This window comes from Melozone crissalis, unplaced genomic scaffold (assembly GCF_028551555.1).
Source record: "Melozone crissalis strain CALT ecotype California unplaced genomic scaffold, PUWL_Pcris_2 ptg000042l_1, whole genome shotgun sequence".
Lineage (NCBI taxonomy): Eukaryota > Metazoa > Chordata > Aves > Passeriformes > Passerellidae > Melozone > Melozone crissalis.
Genome location: NW_026535820.1, coordinates 64,227,604 through 64,250,857, shown reverse-complemented (window position 1 = coordinate 64,250,857; position 23,254 = coordinate 64,227,604). Strand labels below are relative to the sequence as shown.

General features: G+C 43.0%; 1 protein-coding gene across 1 annotated transcript in view; it reads right to left on the bottom strand.

The window, feature by feature from the left end:
• The window catches only part of NFATC1 (nuclear factor of activated T cells 1), a 110,087-nt gene that overhangs the window by 48,238 nt on the left and 38,595 nt on the right, over positions 1 to 23,254 (bottom strand). The window contains exons 4-6 of the mRNA XM_054284833.1: positions 18,323 to 18,525; positions 15,044 to 15,216; positions 12,969 to 13,109 (exon numbers count right to left, since the gene is read on the bottom strand). Coding sequence (XP_054140808.1) covers positions 12,969 to 13,109; positions 15,044 to 15,216; positions 18,323 to 18,525 — 517 coding nt within the window. The remainder of the gene's footprint in view (positions 1 to 12,968; positions 13,110 to 15,043; positions 15,217 to 18,322; positions 18,526 to 23,254) is intronic.

The window sequence follows — 23,254 nt, the reverse complement described above, 5'->3', positions numbered from 1 at the left end:
AGTTCAGTTTTTTTGCTATGTTTAATTTGTGCTTTGCAAGAGGAATGATCTGATTCAGGTTTCTGCTTTTTATTTCCTGCCGATACTTCAGGAAAATTCAAAATGACTCCATCTCCAGCTATTCTTTCAATTATTTCATGCAGCACTGCCTTTATGCATTTTTAAAATTTTTATGATGACAAAAGGAGTTTGTTCAGAAATATTTTAGATGCTGTAATCCAAACTATTAGAAAAATAAAAAATCCAGAGCCGTGGCTTGTCTTTGGAAGCTAGGAAGAACAATACGGGTTTTGCTCCAAGAAATTCCCATGGGACTGTCCAGACCATTGGCAACCGAGGGGAAAGGGAACAGAAGGAAGAAGTAGGGAATAGACAACTCATTAACAGCTAGCGACATTTCATTTAAAAAAAACACAGGGAGCAAAAGTTGTTATGAAGCAAGAGACCAAAAAAAAAAAAAAAAAGAAAAAGAAAGAAAGACAATTCCTCATATTACGTCTGGTGAACCAAGAGGGAAATCTCAACGCCCACGGACTGGGACCAGCTCCAGGAGGGAAACCTTAGACCACTACGTCAACCTTTTACAGTAAACATGTTTTGCAGGTTTAAACAGTTCAGCTGAAATTAAAAAAAGAAAAAAGTAAAAAAAAAGGAATAATGGCTTTGGAATGGTTTGTGGGATCCCTAAGCCTCAAGATAGTCCATCTGTGCCGGAGAAAATGGCTTTGCCCTAGTGCCCATCCACCAGGGAGCCTGGCGAGCCGGCGGGATGCCGCCTCCTGTCAGCGTGTGCTGGAGGAGCGAGGGCTGCTCGCCCACAAAAGTTTCCATTGTACGCCTGCCACATCTGCAGCAACGCGCCTGGTCTGGGCCCGAGGCAACTCCCTCCTGGCCGCCAGCCAACCCAAGTACACCAAAGCAATTTATACCTTTCCAAAATGCAAATAATTCAAATTACAGACATAACACAAAGCTGAAGCAGACACATTTCAGGCATTCCCGTTAAAGTTTGCTCTCTGGAATTACCATACCCAAATGGGCAGTTGTTATACAGGGAGGGGGGGCGATGGAGTCAGGAGAGGAAGGAGAGGAGGAGGCACGAAGGAAAATGGAGAAAACGTCTTTTCCAAAGGTCTTATTTCATTCTCTTTCATTTCACTATTTACTTTTACAAAGTAATAAGAAGTGTCTTCTCCAAACCAAATGTCTGTTTTGGCATTTTTAAGATTTATAGTGCAATATTTTCAAGAGAAAGACAGTTCTTTATATAGCTAAAAAGTTGGGTCAAGGTATTATACTGATTTCTTTCATTTTGTGAGGGGCTTTTTTACCAAATGGAAATAAACCCAAAACATCCATGCACGGAACGGCAGGGCAGAAGCCCTGCAGAGTCCCTGGTAGAGTGCCCTGCTCCCTCACTGCCAGCAGAACAGCCATTAACCCGACAGAGCCACGGCTTCAAGGAGGAACCACGCATGGGCTGGATGAATGATCCTCAAATCCCTCCTCCTCCTTCAAAGAGACATCAGCAGTGCTGGGGAAGGAGAAGCTGCTCTCACCCATTCTGCACAGGCTGGAGGCTGTGCTGACAGGTGGCCATCAGCGCTACTGCCAGCTAAGATACCAGGTTGGTCAGGAAGCCTGACATTTACAGACCCATCCCTGTTATTTATAGCCATCCCTGCTTCACCACCATCCGCTTCTGCCTTGTTTTCTTCGTCGCTGTGAAACTCGAAGCACCTGGGATTGCTAATGATGAAAATGCTGTGAACCCACATGTTATGGGGGTGGATTTTCAGCTCTGCAAGGCATAAACACCCTGTTTTAACATGGGGTAGCTGAACGGTGAATGGGCCTTTGTAGCCTGCTCTTATCGGCTGCTCACTCCAGCGTTGAAGGAAACTGCGCACAAGTCCAGAAGTAAAAATACTCTAATTCATCAGGGAATTCCCTGCAGTATGAGTCACCAAGCGGCTTCCCCACCACACCCAGCTACAAGATTTCCACATAAAAAAGCACTGTAAAGGTCTGTTTTAACACAGAAGCAGGGCTGAAAAGTAGTTGTGTAAATCTAGCAGATTCAGTTATTCACCCATAGAGCCTTGCAGACCATGGCATACAAATTTTCCTCAGGGAAGAGCAACACAAAGAGCTGTAAAGACTTTCCAAAGACATTTTTGTAGCATCTTCCCCACATCAACGCCCATCCAGAGAGATCCCCTGGGGTTTCTAGAGCTGGATTTACCTTTGTGTCTCAGGGAACTCCAACCACAGTGTCAGAGGTTCGCAAGCTCAAAACAATCAAACCACCAGCATAACTTTCCAAAATGATGGATTGCAGAAAGGGGAAGAATATGCAAATGCAAAAAACCCTAAGCTTGGAAACTCAGGAGGGTATAACATCTGGCAACCACTTCAATCTTGCCTCTATGAAATGGGCATAATGGGAACATTTAGATATATTTAAGTGATTCCACTCTACTACAGAAGATTTAAAAAGTCTATAATATTTAGTGGACCTGTGTTCACTTGAGATATGAGAAGAATAGACATTATCTAGGATTTCACTGCCTATACACAGGGTACATTTTATATTCTTCCAGTCTGTGCTTCAACACAGTTTGACTGCACTGGCTGCACTGTAAGTCTGTATTTGAATTCACATATTCCAAGTAAAATGGTGAAACAAGCCCTACCCTCCCAAAGGAACCCACTACTTGATTAATGTGTTATGAGATTACCCTGAACAATAATTCCTATGTTACAGCCCAGATTACTTTAACATGTCCACAATAGGCAGGGCACAGATGAAATGCAGAGTCACTTTGAGGCGCTCTGCAAAGGCTGTCTGCCCTCTTATTTGGCTCTAACAATGCATATTTAAATCCCTGAGGAACTAAGAACTTGAAAGCTTTCAACTTGCACTGCTACCCTTCTCCCCTGGTGAGTGCCCTCATGACCTCATGACACTGAGAGGACTGATCTGTGAAGACATTCAGAAGAAGTGGATGGGTTTCTGTGCAAAGAAGAGGATGAAGACTATGGCAAAGTCTCATCATTCAGACTTAAGAGTTATCCAGTTCTCTGCAGAGATGACATCAGCTTCCAGGGGAAGGGCAAGTTGGACTGGCAATGAAAGAGGCAAGGAGGAAGCTCTGTTGCTTGGGAGGACAGCACTCCCCAGGGCAGTCCTGGGCATGACCCACTGGCACTGTCTCACCAGCTGGCACTTATGGGTTGGCATGGGTGTACTGCTGCCAGATTTTGCAGGGGCAGCAGCCTGCTGAATTTGAGGATACCACAAGCAGCCAGGGCAGTTTTCTCAGCCGGTCCTACAGCTGTCTTGCTGCAAACAATGTTTCCCAGCTGGACACCAGCAAGGGAAGCGGATCCCACCAAGTGGGTGGGATTCTATACCTATCCTTATACACTGGTGTACATCTTAAAGACATTTACAAGGGTCAGGCACTAAGGAGGAACAAATACCAGCCAAGCAGTCTGACATGGGATGTACAGGGAAGATGGGGCAAGACAGCAATGAAACATTCAGAAATACGGTGTTTCTGAATGCCACCCTCATCTCAATTCTTTGCTCTTACACCACTTTTGCTATGAGACCACACAGCTGGTCTGATTTTCATTTACTTTATTTCCCTCTTCCACGCCAGGAAGCCCCCCAGGTCTTCTTCTGCCCTCCTCACAGCCTACTGTGCTGCTACAGAGACGTCCTCACAGCTTTGCTCCCCATCCCTGGCATACCTTCTGGCACGCCTCTGTCCATGTGCGGCAGGGCTCAGGCATTACTGACCTAATTTTGTTTCCACATCAAAGGTGCTGTATTTGTTGGTGTCTTCTCATAAGCATTTTTGCAGCATATGTATTTTGTCCACTCCTTCAGCTATACATTTTTGCAGTATTGAGCTGAGTGCCATGTAGACTTAGGTCTGTTTGCCATCAACATGATACTCTCGAGTTACTTTTTCTCCCTTCTTTACCTTGAATTAACAATACGAATGTCATGCAGTGAGCAGGTGTAAAAATCCAGCACAAAATGGATCTTACCGTACTTTGGAGTGAGTGCCAGGCACATGCTTCCCCTCTGGTTGCTCAGCTGGGTAAGCCAAAAGCTGAGGGACTCACTTTGCCTGAATGGTGAAGCCTTTTTAGCTGCCTTTTACCACAGTCTGTCTAACAGATGCAATTATTCTGAGTTCCAATGTTTGCAAATGAACTGTAATTTTAGTCCAGGTAATTAAAAGGAGGCAAAGTGCTGACAACTGACAGATCGAGGTTCGTTTTGAGCCAAAACCATTGGAAAGACCTGCCAGATATTATTTTCAGCAGAATGGAAGCTGGTTGTGCAATTTGTGCTCTCTGGCACCTCCCTCTATTCAAATTATCATTGGTCTGAGGGTTTTATTTAATAACTTTAAGTAATTCCAGGTCTAAGACACACAACTTCCAAGTAAAACTGCAGCTTGACATCCCTGAAAAATCTCTCTGGAGCAGGCAGGTCAAGCAAAGCACATTCAGCACAGCCACCCACCAGCAGTCATGACAGCACTTCACTCTGGTTTTGATTACATTCACGTCATCTCCTTGTCTTCACAATTTTACTTTCCTCTGGGAAACTCTAGTAGGCTGAACCTGTGACTCTGCAGCTGAAACTGAGTAAAATATTCCTGGTCCATCTTCTTCTGTCTAATCTGTCTCATATTTTCTCAGACTATTGGAGTAACGAGCCTCACAGCCAGTTTAAATCAAGTTCCAAATTTTTCTTCCATGAACAATTATTTTCCTCTACTTCTGTGCTGGATGCCAACACCACCACCTGTACTATAGCTACTTCTAGTTATTTCTCATCTTAAAATGTAAATTTGATCCAAATGCTTTTAAATATTCCTTCTTCATTATTTTTTGAGATACAAACACTTCAATTATATGACCGCAACTTCTCAACTTCCAGAAACTTCTCATTATGGCAACTCCTTATGACTTCTTGGCAGATACTTTTGAAGAGCATTTTTTTTTTCCCTCTCATTGTCCCCCTCATGTCCCTTTTCTTGTTTCCCTTGTCCAAGAAGGTCAGGCTCAATCTTAAAGGTCCCTCCTGCTATAGTTTGGTTTTCTGCCTTGACATCAGCATCCCAGCAACAAGGCACACTTTGGAAACCATCTATCTCTCTATTCCTGTCTTAAATGTAATTGTATTTTCTTCCACATTGAAGGTATAATCTGGCTTCCTTAGCAGACCTTAAAGGAACACGCTCCTCTTCCCTCAGCTCTCTCCATATTTCCTGTGCTACCCACCTGAGACACGAAGCAATTCTTAATGATGTCAGGAAAGCAACAAGAGACAAGTTGTCATTTTCCAAAAGAGGTAGGCATTCCCTATTAAAACAAACAACTTTGAAGGCATCCCCTTGTACTGGTTTATGTAGCAAGGTCTGACTAGTGGCTGTGCTGCAGGGGTGGAGAAGATTCCAGAAGCTGCCCCCATGTCTGACAGAACCAGTTCCTGATGGCTCCAAGACAGACCCTGAGCTGGCCAAACCTGAGCCCATCAGGAAAGCTGGTGGAACCTCCCTGCCAACGTACTTAAGAAGGGATAAAAACCTGCAGCAGCCATGAGACAGGAGTGAGAATAAGTGATGAGAACACCCCTGCAGACCCCCCAACAGTGAAGGAGGGGGAGGAGGTGCTCCAGCAGCCAGAACAGAGATTCCCCTGCAGCCTGTGGGGAAGACCACAGTGAGGCAGCTGTGCCCCCACAGCCCATGGAGACAACCACATGAGAGCAGAGATCCACACGCAGCCAGTGAGAGCCCACACTCCTGGCAGGAGTTGCAGCCCGTGAAAGGGAGCCCAGGCAGAAGCAGGTTTTCTCAAGGAACAATGGCTGCAGGGCACCCAGGCTGAAGCAGACTCTTCCTGAAGGACAGAACGTCGTGAAGAAGACTCATGCTGAAGCAGTACATGAAGGACTGTCTGCCATGGGAGGACCCCACACTGGAGCAAGTGAACAGAACAGGAAGGAAGCAATGGTAAAGAGGAGCTGTTATGGACTGACCAAAGCGTCCATTCCCTGATCCTCTGTGCCACTCAGGGAGAGGAAACAGAAATCAGGAATGAAGGAGTGAAGTTGAGCTTGCAAAGTGAGGCAGGGGTAAAGGTGGTTTTCAGTTTTACCTTTGTTTTTCACTATCCGACTCTATTTTTAATTGACAATAACTTGCTTCCCCCAAGTGTAGCCCATTTTGCCTGTGACAATAACTGATATGCAATCTCCCTGTCTTTACTTCGACCCATGAGATTTTTCATCTTATTTTCTCCCCCCAGTCCTGTTAAGGAGGAGGAGCAAGAGACCCACTTGGTGGTCACCTGGCAGTCAGCCAAGGTCAATCTACCGTACTTCTTTCCTCCACTGTCTTCAGGCACTGATCACTTCGTTAGACTCTCAGATTTCTTGTAAGGGCTGTGAATTCCTGTGTGTTTGGACAAACAGTCCTACTGGAACAGTAACAGTAAAAACTATTTGAAATCTTGTGCTAGTTGTAAAAGTTCAGAGACAAAGCTTTGATTGCGCAGATACAGCTGCTTGAAGCCACTCAGTCTGGAAGACAAGAAAGAATGAACTTGAAGCATTCAGCCACATTTTCTATAATAATAAAAAATTTACAGGATTACTCTGACAAGTGACTTTTGACACCATGTGGTTATTCCCTATTTCTTTGTTGTCCACAGTAAGTATCTGTGATTGATTGATCTCATTCTTCACAGTGAGAGAAACACCCTGGATGAGACTTGCTGCTGCTGACACCATCTCATGTGTATGGCTGCTGTCCCACTCTGTCTTCACCATTCCCTAGACTAAACAGCCAGGAAAAACTGAAACGTGCTGACATTTCCTACAAGCTGCATCACTACTCCTCCGTGCGCATGAAAGGGTTCCACCATCAAATGACTCCAGCATCTGATGACACAATTTGCCTAAGGATATCTATTTCTGGGCTGTGGCCAGAAACCCCTTCAGCTATCAATACATCTCTGGGATCTAGGTTCAAGTGACCTTCACATGAACTCCATGCTCCCAACTTGTATGCCTTTGAAGTTTCCAGTTTATCTAGTTTCCCGAATTTCTAACCTCACTGCGCATGAGTCAGCATGCAATTGCACACTGCCAACTGGAACGTGTGTCCTGAACTTGGATAAACAGACAGATAAAGACAAAATTAAGTAGTATTTGCCTATCTGACTAGAGGGGGAAGGAGAGTTTTGCCACTTGCTTATTTATTACATGAGCTACAGTATGATTACTGGTGTGAAACATGACCCCTTTTTGGCCAGTTGCCCCCCAAACTGCTACTGGCAATGGAAAGAGCAATGGAAAGATCTCTGAGAATGTGAGATCTTTTACCACGTGAAGCTCTGCCAAGACTCAGGTCACCCATCTCACCATCCCATCACATCACGTCAAAACAGACTCCAAACCCTGAGCTCTACAGCGTATCTGAGTCAAACCAAAAAGCCCACATGCTTCCTCAACACATCTGTTCCATTCACATGCCACTCAAATGTCTTGTCAACATATCACTTTCCAGAGCTTTTTGTAACTTTTGCTGAAGCTAAAGGACTGTATTTGAGTTACCTGCCACGTCACAAGGTAAATCCTGCTCACTCATGTGGGAAACAGAACTGAACTTATAAAACTGGCAATTGTATCTTAAGGCAGCAACTGATTGATTCTAGTTTTTGCCAGAGACAGAGAAATTTGAGAGGAACAAAAAACCTGTGATGTGCTAGAGTGGACAGTTACATTCATCCAGCTTCCTTCTTTTCTGTATCACATTTTTCTTGTGCAGAAATTCAGCTGACTGAGCTTGACCACACATCTAACAGATGGCAAACTGTTAAGTTTTCCCATCTGAAATACTCACAGAAAGTTATGATTTCCTTTGGCATAAATATATGTTTAAAAAAATTGTATTAGTGATTTCACCCAGTTATCTTTCATCTGCTCTAGTTATAACCACTGCACATCAACACCTTCATGTTCTAAGAGCAAAATCTGCTCAGCAGGGAGGAGGAACAGTTTTGACAGAAAAATTCATTTAATCAAATAAAAACAACACCAGAATGAAGAATTTGACGCAATAACTAAATCTGAAAAGCTTCCTAATTGTTTGAGATTATTAAAAAAGAAAAATTCCTGGAGGAAATGTTGCTTACACATGGTTTATTTTACCATCTTTCAGGAACTTTGAGTGTCAAAGACTTTGGGTATAATAGCTGAGGATATTATGCAATTAGGTTACAGAACTGTGTAGGTGCCAGGATTATTGCTGAAGTCTGAGTAATTAACAAGTTGTTCAAAACCACTGAAGTCTCTAAGTCTGGAGTTACTTAGAGATAATGTGCACACTACAAATGTCCATGAAAGAGAGTGATGCATCTTCAGGGAGGGGCAGTTGTTACAGGGAAGACCAGACAGGGCCTTTGACCAGGACAAAATGGCCCTCAACATTAACATTCCAAAGAACCAAAGTCAGTGTTATTTGAGAAACTAATCCCATAGTGAAGTTGGGTGTTACATTTCTGCCTTTTCACTCTTTAAAACTCCTGCCCTGAGTTCTCATCACTAAGCAGAAAAGAAAAGAAATGGGTTTGGAGCTCTGACTTAACTAGTGGCAACTCAACCCTATGATAACTAATAATAATAAAACATCCAATGACCATTTCTGCCCATAGGTCACAAATTGATTATAAAGATTTTGTCAGTTTAACCTGATCTTTTAGGTATGTCTAGACTTGGCCAAATCTGTGAAGTCTGGAAATACTTGAGCTAGTTCCAGTGCTAAAAGCTATAGGAGTGAGGAGCGATTTTTGAGCAAGGAGGGATTTTCAGGGTAGATTAACTATTTCAGATCTCAATACGAGACTTTTTCTAACCCCCAAAACACTCTTTTTATCCCAAAATATCCTACAGCATGCCAGGAACTATAATCCATAATTTACCATAACGTACCCATAATTTTCCTGCGCATTATCCCTTGGGATACTGGACTTGTGTCTCATCACTGAGCTTTCTTTCATCAGTTACAAGATATATTTTGTGGACAGAGGGATGAAAACCGGGATTTTTTCAGTGCAGTGAATAGTTTTATAGATTGCTGATCATAATCTGATATACTAAGAGCCAGTATCTGGTCGTTTTGGTTAGTTAGAATTTTGTGCTGCTTTGTGTTTAATAACTCACTACCTTAAAAAAATTAGCTTTGAAAAGAGTGTTTGCAGAAAGAGTTATCAAAAAAAGGTTGCTGATAGATATGCAATCCCTAAAACACACTCTTCAAGCATCTCTGCTTTTTCTGAACTTCCCTCAAGACTTTGTTGCTTGGTACATTTATAATCTACAAATAAAATAAAAAGTTTTAAAATTTTAAGTAACTAAATCAGTCTTTTGTTATAATTCCAGCTCATGATCCATGCAGATGCAAATGTTAACAGGAAACATTTTCACTCCTAGCCAAACACTTCCTGCCATAGCTAACAAACACCAATTTAATTTCACCTACTTTTGTAACTAAAATGCACACCTTACTGCACAGCAACCCTCAGCCTACAGACATCAAGAGACCTGGCCAGTAAGGAGTTGCAGACTTTTCAGTATTTTACAAAGTACTGATTCTTCTGGTGACAAACAGACAGGTGTTGGCCACCCTCAACATGGCACTCAACAACTATGACATGCACAAGACACTTTTGAACCTCAGGAAGAGAAACATATGCCTACAAAGAGAGACAGAAAGTGAAAGGAGATAAAAAAAAAATTAGTGTAATTTCTAAGCATCAAAGTCATTGTGGGACTCCACAGTCTAAGGAAATTCTGAATTTAAAAGAATTCAGAATTTGAATTGAATTGAACCTCTTGAAGTACATTTAACATTCACATTTTCACTACTACTAGGCTTCTCTGACATTTTATACCATTGCTCATCACTGGAAAATATGGTCCGATGTGCAAGCAACAGAATATTGCCCAAAATCTGGCAAAATAAAGCCTCACATCAACATGTAAGAACTTTTTTATGGTACTGTGGAATCTTGAGCAAATTTTAGTCCACTTCTGAACACTCATTATTTATTCAAAGGGGCGCCTTCTGCCTGACTTCACCATGAGGGGTGCTCCTTCCAGAGAAAGTCCTCACAGTGCTTCTCCCATGGTCCTTTCAGTGTGCCATGCCTTCACCCCCTGGATACCTCATTTTCCCTGTGTGAGACACAGTCACGGGGCTGCAAAGTTTGTTTTGCTCTGTTCATACACTTGGCTGAACAGCAGCCTGCAAGGGGTTAAGCTAAAAGCAGGAAGCCACTGCCGCCCCGGCAGAAAGATTGATTTGATCATTCTTCAGGGATTCCCTCTTGTATGAGTCACTGCTCAGACTGACTCCCCCACCAAAGGAGGCCAGGATAATGCCATTCCTCCAGAGACTACAACAGCTGAGGGCTAGCCCTGAAGACTGAAAGCTTGGGACTCATGCTTGGAAAAACATTCAGCAGACCACAATTCACTCAGCAGACTTAGGGGAAAGCTGGGGGAAAAAAACGCAAACAAAAAGTCTTCTCAAACTTCTTTCGTTATCCAATTAAGTATGCAGACTAGGAGGAATTAGACAAGCTCCAGGAGACTGCCTCCCAGCTTGGGGACTCTGCCTGAGTAAGGACTGAAGACATAAGTTGATGTAGTACAATATTTAAATTTTATACAAAAGATACATTCTCTTTATGAGCACAACAATCTATTACTTTGATCTATTACTCTGTAATAGCTGGGTTTGGCTGCTACCTACTAGGAACGTGATTAACATTCCAAATTCAAAAACAAAAGTGGTAACAGCAGCAAAACTAATGAATGTCTCCAGAGGTTCATAACCAGTGCTCTAAGAGAAAGAGAAACTATGCTCATGTTCCTTCTCTTGACCTACTTTCACTGATGTTCAAGAGCTGAAAGGGAAAGAAACACCCCATGCTGATTTGCAAAAGTGAAGGCTGCTAATGCTTGCTCACTTGACATTAAATACAGTGACTGTTCAAAAATCCAGCCAGAGCAGTCTGCCACTAAGGTAATGATACATTGCTCTGGTTTGTTTCTGATGCATTGAGCTGTGTGAGGCAGCATAGCACACAAACCATGGAAGCTTTGAAAATTGCTCAGCCCAGATTAGCCAGCAGCTTTACTTTTTGTGTGTCATTTCTACTGACACAATTATTGCAGCTCCTGGAGATACCACACTCTGACTCTAAGGGCTCAGCCCCTGCAGGCTGTACTGCCCTGCAACTGCAATAAATGCACAGTGAGACTACTAAAAAAAGGCAGAACCTTAAATTCTGTAATTGAAAGCTATATAGTGAATACCCTGCTTTTAGTGTACCTAATGTAGTGTAGGAATATAGGAGTAGGGAGACAGTGTTCAGATCACGCTGTGGTAACACACAGCAAACAACAACAAAATCACAATCCTTTGGAAAGCTATACTTAAATTTTCCAACTCAAAAAAGGAAGAGGAAAGGAAATAAGTATTAAGAAAGGTACCCTTTAATGTGGTTTCCTTCTTGAAATGAGACAGATCGAGGACTTCTGACATGTCACACTAACCCAGTTCTGTGCAGCAAAGGAAGGTTAAAGTAAAGTAGACATTAACTTTCTTCTCCCATGGGGGGAACACAGAGAACAGAATTCAGGTTTTTTTCAATTGCTATACCACATTTTCCCTATTTTTTTAAACTTTCTTATGAAACAAAAAGGATGTTTCTGCTGATGTCACAGCCGCATCCCCACTGTGTGTGCTGGAATGCTTGGGGTTCACAGAAATGTGCCAACTGGCTCTCCCCAAAAACCCAAGGCATTACCTCTGCCTAGGCACTTCTGACAACTTAAACTTCATGGATGGTGGGTGGGTGTCTTTGCCTCCAGAGTCTCCCCTGCTCTCCCTGCCGTCCTGCCCCATGGCCCAAGCTCCTGTGGTGCCGTAGGGGCCGTGGGCAGGGGAGCAGCGAGGGAACCTCGTGGGCATAAAGGGTTAAACAGGCGCAGTGTCAAAGCTGGTGCAGCGGCCTGAGGAGTGCCCAAGATTGTTTTAAGTTCGGGGTGGGGGTGGGGGGCTCAGCCGGCAGCTGAGGAATTCATAGCTTGTGCCAGCGCCAGGGAAACCCTTTCCAAAACAAGACTCAGAACTATCCTTAGCAGTCTCGTTTCAGGGCTGACTTTGACTCCCAGCTCCACTGCCACCGCGTATTCCTGCGGGGGGCATTCACACCTATTAGGCACTGTCACCCTGTGATCCACGGCTCCTGCAGGCACAGCCTGCCCCAGCCCCAGCTCCCCCTCCATGCCGTTTTCCCTGTTTCAGCCTGGCCTGCAACTCCTCCAGGGGAACCAGTCCCATCACCACAGCACTGCAGAAGCAGTGCTGGGCAAGGGGAAGTTGTGCTCAGTCCTTCCCCCAGTCCTCGAGGCAAACCTGTCCTTCAAACGAATGTGTGTGCTCCAAGTCCTCCTCAGCGAGCACCTTGTAAATGCCACAGGAGACACAGGTGCACACACACCTGCAGCAGCACAAATTACAGAAATGTTTAAGATGCACTGCACTGCAGGCTTTAGGGGCACATGGTGCCAGAGATTTCCAACCCCTTTCACAGGTCCTGCCTGCTACACTCACGATTTGCTACAGTAAACAAAAGTCAAAGGTTGACTTTCAATGTCTCTATTGTCTACCTGTAACTACAGTTGTCACAGTGTGAAACCTCAGCATTAGGCACGGCTCAGATCCTTTCCACAGCTTTGCCCAGTGACATGGAAAACATATTACGTGCAGAAGAAAATGTCATTACCATATCTGTGCTTTCATCATTTGACACAAACATGGTGGGGGGGAAGGCAGATGGGAGTCTAGATTGAAAAGACATACCTGGTGCTTTCTCCACAAAGATGACTTTGGAGTCTTGCAGAAAGTTATGACCAGTCAGTACCATTTTTTTCCCTCCAGTAACAGGAAAACTGTCGGTACTTTGCTTCTCCACCAGAGGCAGTTCTTGGGCAGATCTCTGAGCTGGAGAGTTACAAAGAAGATTAAAAAAAAAAAAAGGCAACCACGAACACACAAAAAAGTAAATACTGCATTAGTAAGTAACTTAATGCTTACCTTCATAAGATAAGCTGAGTTTGATACAGAAACAAAGAAAGGTCACAAGGTTTACAGGAAACATGGTTCATTTTCAAGTGCTTTGATTGTAAACAATAGTCTTAAACAGCAGTACAGATTGAAAGGATTCACAAAGAACAAGTGTTTTAAAACTCAGCTTGATATGTGCTATATAAGAAAGTGTATTTTAATGGAACTTCATTTATTTTAAATAATTTTCTCTCACTCTATATGCTGTACATTTACAAGGCATACAGGACAAGGTAGTCCTGCATGTCCAAAATTTGTTTCAGTCAATATATACCCTACAGTTAATTCTGCACACTGTCTTGTGGCAGCAGAAGCAGCAGACACGGCCCTTGTGATCCAGCAGCAGCTCACACTTTATAAAAAGTATTTCCAAATGAACCTGAAGGCCCAAGCACACAGGATCATGTAAACTGAATCTGGTATTCTTGTGGCACAAATTTTATCCCCCCTCAACTGTGGGACATGAAGAGAGTGCTGCTTCAAGGGACAATGCGACATTTTATCCAGATTATATGGTTCCATCTGGTGTCACATGCACTAAGAAATGTATGAAGTTTTTAGCACCAACTTAATCCATAATCTGCACTGGAAATACCACTAGCATTTATTTTTTCTCCTGTTTTCCACTTCTTTTAGCAGGCATGTGCCATGCTTTTGCTCACTATGCAACACTCAAAGCGGCAGCAGTACCCTAACACAAATCCAACCAGCTTCAAGGAACCAGTGGTTCCTTGAGCTTGGCACTTTTGCACAGACCAGTTCAGGATAGATTCAAACTGTGCCTTATCCTGCTGTGTAGCAACTGAAAAGCTCTCATAAACAACTGCAGGACGAAACCATGACTCCTCACATTTTTTGCTTTGCTCTCCAGCATGAATGGAGCTAGGAATGGTCAGGCCTTCCTTCCCATCCCCTGTGCCAGAGCTCACCCCTCACATACCTGCCAGATATCAAGTTTTCCCCCTTACTCTGTCAGCATCAAAAAGATCCACTTTGTGAATGGAATTCAACAAAACCTTAAAAAATTGTTTCAGTCCATTCAGCCAATCAAAACAGCATTTGGAGTCAGACTGAAATTCAGCTTCCACCACTTTTGCTGGACTGTTAAAGCTACACAAAGCAGATACATTTTGTTTTGTGTGGGGGAGGCTGATGAGGCTTAGAGAGCAAAAATTATATAGGTATCTTTGAAGGGTGTCCCAGTGTATCTGATAAAATACAGGCTGTTCATTTAAGGAGTGCAGAAACCTGGCTTCTGGAGGTTTTCTGAAGCTGCAGGCTAGTGTGTCAGTTCTAGGATATTGCTAGTTCCTTATCAAAGAGGCTGGGGTTTTGTTTGCTGGTTTTTTGCTTTATGATGGGGAAACAGAGTGACCAGGACATGAGAGATGTTTTCCAAAACTTCTACAGCAGTTACCTTTATGATAAGGAGTCACCAAAACCAAAGGCCCTGTCCCTTCCAGGTCTACTATTAGTTTAACTATTCTTTACTTGTGTGTGTTTTTCTACAGCACTCAATGCACAAAGCTACACATTTTTTCCTAAGACACAGATATTCTGTTCTCAATGTAAATCATGTACATTTGGAAAGCAGATTAAAGTTCACTAACTAGACAGGTAAAGCAAAACCAATGTAAAGCATGCTGGGGTGGACAGAATGCACATGGGGCAGAAAAGTTAAAAACTGTTCAAAAGGTGGGTGGACATGGCAGTGCTGAGTTAACAGTGATCTTAGACATCTTCTTCAACCTTATTGATTACAGGATTTTCTGATAATATCCAGCAAGAGGACGATGTTTGCTGCTACTTACAGCACTCAATGGGGTTGGAGGCTACTTGCAAGGAGAGAGTCCTGCCATTGGCCTGTGGGATGTGAACCCTGAAGACCAGACGCACACGCGTGTTCTTACGACCGATGTCCGTCTCTCCCTTGCGCAGCTCGATGTCAGAGTTTCGGAGCTTTAATATCCCAGCACAGTCGATGCTATCCAAAAGAAAACACAGGGCAATTCAATTCACTTCAAGAAGACTTCAGGAAGACTGCATGCTCTTCTTAAAAAACTGCATCAGGCACAGCCCAATGACCAGGCTGAGCGCAGCAGACTTTATTTAGTACTTGCATTCCCAAGAGGCTGAGCTGGGGCTATTGGTAGCAGCAGGTAGTGGCTGCTGTAAGAACACAAATTTAGGATGCTACCTCAGTTCTCAGAGGAAGAAACTCTAAAGGACCCTTCCTCCCCAACACATCCTATAAGGATTGTAGTTAAAGATAAGCCAAAGCCCAAAGAAACAGCAAGACTAGGAAAGCCAGTGGGATGCGACAGAAGTGCAGAAACTGTTACTAACCTAGAATGCCAGGCTACTTAAAATTTTACTTGTTACAACTAATTTAGACAAAAATCTGACAGGATTTTTAATCTAGGGTGAAGTCCTGAAATTCTTATTAATGAGCAAAAAAGCTCTCCCTGAGGTCAGTTCTACTGTCAGTTTGTTTGTATTTCAATGAGTTGGAAATACTCCCAAGCTTAACGCTGAGCTGAAGCTCTGCATGAAAAACCTAAACTCAGAGTCCTCTCCTCACATTAGGGAAAAACATGCTTTTCATCAGATACAACTACTACAATTTCTGGCCTCACTGTCTTTTTTAGTTTTTTAACTTTGGTTTTCTCCTGGATGAGTTTATGAGCCAGGATTTTTGTCAAAGAATATTTCAACAGAAGAAGCTCCCAGAGCAAAAAGACATATAAACATATGCACTCAAAAACCCACTGCAAAAATACCTCTGCCTTGGCCATGACTACAAAGGCTACATGGCAATTTCTTCTGGGCACTGGTCTCTGGCATGCATTTTATTACATTGAGTATGCATAGTTAACTTTATTTTGCATTCAAAGAGTTTAATTCCCCCTCTAGACCTTTGAAGCTCTTCTTCTGAAGCAAACTGCAAATAAACACTATGGCAGCTCAGTTTTGATCTGCATTTTTTCTAAAGTATGGATTTCAGAATTTAAAAAATGCCCTTGCTGACATGATCAAAGAAACTAATGAAAGTATTAAAGATTCCCAACAATGCTTATTAGCAGGTGAAGCTGTAAGAATTATATAAGAATTACATAAGAATTCTTATAGTCTGCATAAGAATACAGAGTATTTGTATCCATGTCAAAATTCTATGCAAAGATCCATAAGTTATGGAAGAAATGGTGCATTTCTCCATATTGTCTCTCCTACAGCAACACTTGTAAACTAAATAATTATTGATGTACAACTCATACCCAAATGTTCAGAGAAGAAAAAGTATTTAAATTCAAGCTTGTAAAGTAATGGACATTGAAATCTGAAGTCAATAGGAAGTTTAAATGGGCAGATGAGCTTTGGTGTTTCCCTGAATCAAGGCCTGAACACATAAAGTGTGAGGAAAGTCCTTGGCTCCAAATTTCAATTCACTGGTAGTCCTTCATGAGGTTTTAGACTACTGACATCTAAGGCCTCTATATGCCAAAGCATTGTTTGTGATTCTTGAGTGAGCTGTAACACAGTCTGGCACACATGCCACAAAAATGTTCAGCTTGGCTCCCAAACTGTGTAACTTACCTTTATTTTAGGGAGAAAGATGAATGAAATGGTGATAAAGTTCCTAGATGGCCAAAAATGTGATTCAAACTGGATAAATAAAGTGCCAGATAAATACTGTGTGGGTACAAATTGGTGAAATTTACTTAACCCCAATGCAGCCCCACCAACATACAATGGCAGCGAACAGGGCCAATAATTCTGAAGGCTTGGTGTGACTTTTAACACAATGCACTGAGAGAGATCCTCAGGTCTTGAGTGATTACTCTAAGCCCAGCTGGCAATGCAGCTAAACATATTCTGGCTCTTCTATTTACATGAGGCACTCCAGGGCATGTTGTACATGACGCTGCAAACCAGCTTCTAATAGCCACTATGTGTGGAAGGACTTAGGGTGTCTGACAGCATTTTCCACTTTGTTAAGGCAAGGCAAACTGTATGACAACAAGGAGTGAAATTGTGATTTTCCTGTGGTATTTGGTTTGGTGGAGGTCAGGATTTCTTGCTTGCTTTCTATCTTTCTATATATACACTCACAAAGGTGCACGCATCTCTATATAAATATGAATACATTTATATTTATACACACACCAAGAGCTGTACTTGCACGCAAGCACACAGAAATTCCTCCCAAGGCAAACACCTCAGATAATGTTTAGGATGATTTGAATGAAGGGAGGAGACAACTCAGGGGGTAGGCTGATTTGAGGGAGAGGTACAGAGAAGACAGGATAAAATAGTGTGAAAGGTTTGCTGTATATCACTTACATAGAACGTTATTTTAACCTTTATGTACCATCCTATAATGATGTTTACAGATGCTTAATGGACCTACAGGGCACTTAATTATCACCCAGATATCCTAAGATAACCATGCCTGCTTTTATGCATAGCACTAAACTTAGCCCAGTTTAACAACTCAATCTGTAAACTACATCAAATTTGAATACAGGTTCTCAGAGGTAACTCTTAGTTCTGGAAGATTTGCTTGTAAGCAAGTGCCATGAAAAATGCTGAGTTTTATTATGTGAGAAATGAGTGGTTTCACTTGTCTCAGAAAAACCACGAGGGTACTTGGAAACGCTCTCTAAGAGTTTCCTTTGACATCCAAAGATAAATTTTAATCAGCTCTGTTCCTTGTGCTAGTGCGTATAGGAGCAACAGGTGTCATATTTAGAAACTAAATGCAGGAGCTGAGGTAGGAGATATTTACAGCTCAGTAACCGAGATACTTATTTTAAATGGCAAATAAGCACATTGGCTGAAACTCTAGAATGAAAGCAAATCAGTTGTCATAAATATTTGTGCAGTTCGTTTTGCTGTTAAGCTGATTAGTGGCAATTTGTCTCAGCAACGTTGTGGAAACCTACTATTACAGAAAGAAATGTGGGGAAAGAAAAAAAAAAAGATAGGGAAAGGAAAATTGTGTACAGAAAGAAAGGAACAAACCCCAAAGAAATTAAGTGAGTTGACCAAGACGAAACTGCTAGGACTCAGACATGGTGCCTTGGTCTTACATTGCTCTCATGTTGTTCTCTGGAAGAAGAGGGATTTCCAGGACTTTGGTGTTGGAAAGTATTGTTTCATGGCTGGTGGTGGAAACGGTCTTGCCGGTGATGCGGTGAACCTGGTAGAAGGCATGGGGTCGCAGCAGGCGGTCGTCTGCCGTCCCAATGAACAGCTGCAGCGTGAGCGGCTCGCTTTCTAAGTAACCATGGAGCTGGCAAGAGAACAGAAAACGCCCACTGAGCGCCGCGCACATAAACTGCTAGGAATCAATTAAAGTTTTATAAGCAGGAGAGCCTAATTCAAGGAGAGAACCTGTGACAGGTGCTATGCGTTAAGTTCCCCCCTTCCATTTTTCCTGTAATGTAATATTGGTACAATAAAAAGGTGCACTCACAAAATGTCTCATTATCCTAAAGGACCTGAGGCACTTTAGATGGGCTGAGCTTTTGAGTACTCCTGCTACATCCACAGAAAACTTTGCATAAATTCTGCTGCAGTGTTCAGCAGAAAAGCACAATGAACTCAATGTTCCTTCACAGTACTGAGGGATGCAAAACTGACAGAGTTTGCAGGGGGAAAGGACACAGCACACCCATCCCCATGCTTCCTTGGACATCTCTCATGTGGCAGCAGTCTGCTGCTTGTGACCTCATTAGCTGATTTTTATGCTGGTAAATAAATCCTGGGACAGCATGGAGACAGATCACATGTACATGATTAGCAGCTCACCATGTGTGTCAAATTCTTGTTATAATCACACAAAAATCTCATTGAAGCTCTTGGGCCTGGGTTGAACCTCATCCACATTACAGTGACTACTCTGATGACAACAAGAGTTATTTCTGCCACAGGATGCGGAGGAAGCAGAGCCTGACCTCATCTGTACCATCTCCTGTAGTAGCTACTCATGGTTCCCACTGCTGTGGAGTCCCCAGACAACACCCCACTCGTGGCTGCCACTTGACATTGGGAAATGAGTCTCACAAAACCAGTTCTCTTACAGGGGTTAGTGGTGAAGTTTTGTCCCAAGGGAAGGGAAGATGCAGCAACTATAGGAGGGAGGAACGTGGGCAAGGTGCACTGTCCCAGGAGATGCCCCACCCCAGAGCAAACCCACTCATTTTGTTGTAGGTTTAGGTTCCACTGTGAATGGTTCATGTGGGTTTGGGCATGAGTTATTCACCATCACTGAATACAGAAACTCAAAACTTACCACCATTTGGTAAGGAGCAACACTAGTTTTAAGGTAGCTGCAAGTTCAAAGCTAAATAAAGCTGAAAACAAGCGGTGAAACCCATATATCAAACGCTGCTTAAATTTGTATTTTGTCTATTTTAACTCTCCTTAAATTTTCACACTCCTTACAAAGCAATTTCATATTAACTCTCTAGGGTATTTTACCATCTAGCAGGAATGCTATTAAAAACAAAGATATTGAATCACTGTTACTCCTTGCACCCAGCAAAATTCTGGTGGGTGCTAACAGGCCCAAAGCCCTCCCTCCACTATCAAACATGGTGAATGGCAACAGCACTTCACAGTGGCAAAGTTTCAGATACCAAAGTGACCAATGCATGAGGAAGGGAGGACAATGAGCCTAGACATATCTTCCATCGACAATTGGGCACACCGTAAATTTTTCACCCCGCACTTTGGTCAGAAAAGCAAAGAGAACAGAAGCATTTTTGTTTGATTTGGTGCAGCAATTTTATATCCTTACCTAAGGCACATGAATGCTGGAAGGATGCAGGGATAGGTGAAGAGAAGGCACATTTCTAGCTTTTCTACATTATTTTATCAGCTCTGCATTCCTGAGACATCATATGAAGGCAGCTCAGAGCCAGGGGGTTGTAACATGATACGATATGATTATGATATAATGTGATATGATATGAGGGTTCCATGCCAGAACTGTAAAACTGGAAACACATTAGTAGCACTTTGATAATCTGCACTCTCAGCAAAATAAAAGAGAGAAAAAAGCAGAGCCCTGCCTGTATGCTGCCTTCAGTGGGATGCCATGAGCTATGAACCTCCCTCCAGCTCTACATGGAACACCCACTCCTATGGTCCCTGACACACACATCAGCACTAAGCTGCAAAAAGAGGGACTCCTGGCTTTCTCCCCTCAGAGACAGACATGCAGCTTGAGCTGCAGGTGGGTGATCACAGGTGGCCACAGGGAAGCCACTGTCCTACTCATCACCACGCTGTTCCCCCTCCATGACAGCCTGGCTGCTCATTAATTCCAACGGTGTGTGTGAGCAGGGCTGGTGGAGTGACCTGGATTTGTCCCAAGCTGATCTTCCCTGCCTCACCACTTCCAGAGCCTCAGCAGCAAAGCTTAGGTAAGGGAGGAGACACAAGGTATCCCAGGGTATTTTTGGTCAAGACCAGCACGTGGGTTTGCAGGGGGAAAAGTAAGACAGTGTGACACGCCAGGCAAATAAATTTCTAAGCATTGCCAGCGGTCACTTCTCCAAGTCGTCATGGAGGATGCTTTTTATGGAGAGTGTAAAATTAAAACAAACACATATTGAGTTACAAGGACGCTTAAAATGTAAAAATAGACTAGCGAGTAACTCAAACCTCAATTCAGCAAAAGCAAAATCGCACACCAAGGTACCCATATGTTTTACTGAACATGGGCAAAGAGGACCAAAAATGTTGGTCTTGCATTGAGTTCTGCTATTTCAGGCTTTATTTTTAAATCTGAACTTGCCTGCTGCCATAGTTTGCAACCTACTGCTGAGCCTCAGCTTGCGCTTTTCCCACAGATTTCCTACCGGGAGGCAATCAAACACCCAGAGTCCTCAGCTTTGCACACCTGCCTTCCCATGAAAAGTGTTCACGTGCTGGAAAATAAATAATGAGATCTCAGTTGCATGTTTTGCATTGTTTTTTAAGGTTTGTAATCGTCAAGCTGAATTTATGTTTGCTTTTTTTAAGGCCCTGTCCTAGAGCAGAGCCACACTTTACTTTGGATCTATTACCTAAAGTCACTTACCCCTCGACTTAGAAAGTGCCAGAAACATCCAGAAAGACTCATGTAATTACTATATGCTCAATTTTGCTGCCCTCAAAATAAGAAAAATTCACAGTCAAGTCACTGTAAGTTTTATGTCATATTCTGTGTTAGGAAGCATTTGATCTCTAATTTGTATTTCCTTTTGAGCTTTACCCATTGCATCACATTATTTACTTTTATGTTATGTCACATAATCGTGTATGCCAACAGAAGCAATAAAAGAAAGCGATGCAAGGATTAACATTTAAATGGGCACATACTGTGAATGACTTATTTTAGACTACGCACCCAGTGCATTATTTCCGTGACAGACAGTGCTGAGCCTTGGGAGTTTTCAGCACGCTGCAGATGTCTGGTGAATGGGCAAGATCCTGCTTACTGTCAGCTGGGTGCAGTAAGAATATTCCACAGTTCCCTCAAAACATGGGAGACAGGTTTAACAGTGAGGAGCAGTGGCAGTAAAAGCACAGTTGTGGGACTTTAGGCCGTTAGGTTTGCCACAGTCAAAGGGAATATCAAGCTAGATCAATGTAAAATGGGATGGGAAAAAAGGGTGACAGAGCATTTTTCCTGGTGAGGAAAGATCTCGCATGTTCATATCCATGCATATTTTCCATATATGCTCTGGGGTACTGTACTAGGTGGAAGAGCGATTCAGTTTCCTGGCGTGCAACATGGGATGCATGCGTCAGACACCCTATTTTTATCTTTTTCTCTGTGTAACACAGTCCAAAGCTCCTAATAACTCAGCGGTTGAGTATGGGTGACAAAGGTGTGCTCAGCTACAGCATTCATGTTAAAGGACGTGTCTTTCCTACCAGGCATGCTTGCCTTGGCAATACATAGATCCAAGTGGAAAGAGGTATACTTTCCCCTGCTGTGAAACTGTGAAAAGAATTAGCTGCAAAAAAGGACCAGGAGCACAATGTTTCTGAATGAGTTTCCCTTCCCAAATAAAGGCAGTGATACAGCAGTCACCTGGTTTGGTACAAAGGAAAGATGCAGGAAAGACTTAAATATGCAGATAAGAACTGTGTGGCCAAGTGTTTGGTTTCAAAATGAAAATAGGTCATATTCTCTTGTTCTGACCAAACACTGACTACTCTGCACTTTTCCTCTTTGAACAACACTGTTAAAAATACTTGAACTCATCTCAAATGACATTTTCATTTTTATTGTCTGAAGCTGCTAAGATCAAAATCAGACTTAATTGCAGGCCTATTACACACTCCTCTAATTCTATCAAAAGCGATGCAGTCACTGGTAATTAACACCAGAACAGGACCGATCACAGCTAAGCTCTTCGTCACCTTACAGCCTCTTATGCAAGAGAGAGGGAAAAGGCTGCACCGACTGAGCCGCCGCATCAAGCCTTCCCTGGGATTCCTACACCTCTCTGTCATCGCTTTCCCAGCACCATCTCCCACCAACATGTCTCGATTCTCACCAGTAGGCTGCTGCTCATCTCAGTGCAGGGTGCCAAAGCAAACCCCAGCCTTTCCCCAGGGAGATGCACTGGGGCTGGATGTTTTCATGTGTGCAGATGCCGTGGCACTGAACGCCAGGAATCTTCCAATCTCCAGTGGCCAGTGAAGTGTGAGGGAAACACAGCTCTCACCCCTCACAGCCACGAGCAAGGTACTATCTGATTCAGTCCTACAGCTATGATGACCTCCAGTTTATCACAGACGTGAGCATACTGAGGCTGCCTGGATTCCAAATGTGCTCCTGGTACACATCTATTAAATCTGTCAATTGGAATTGAACAGACTTGGAAACAATGAGCAGAAGGAGATGAGGTGTTCTGAACATAAGCACTAGGAAAAAAAAAAAAAAGCAAAACCTCCCCAAACCTTCCTACAGTTACTAAATTTTGAGGAAATTTTGCAAGTGCCATATCCAATAACTCAAA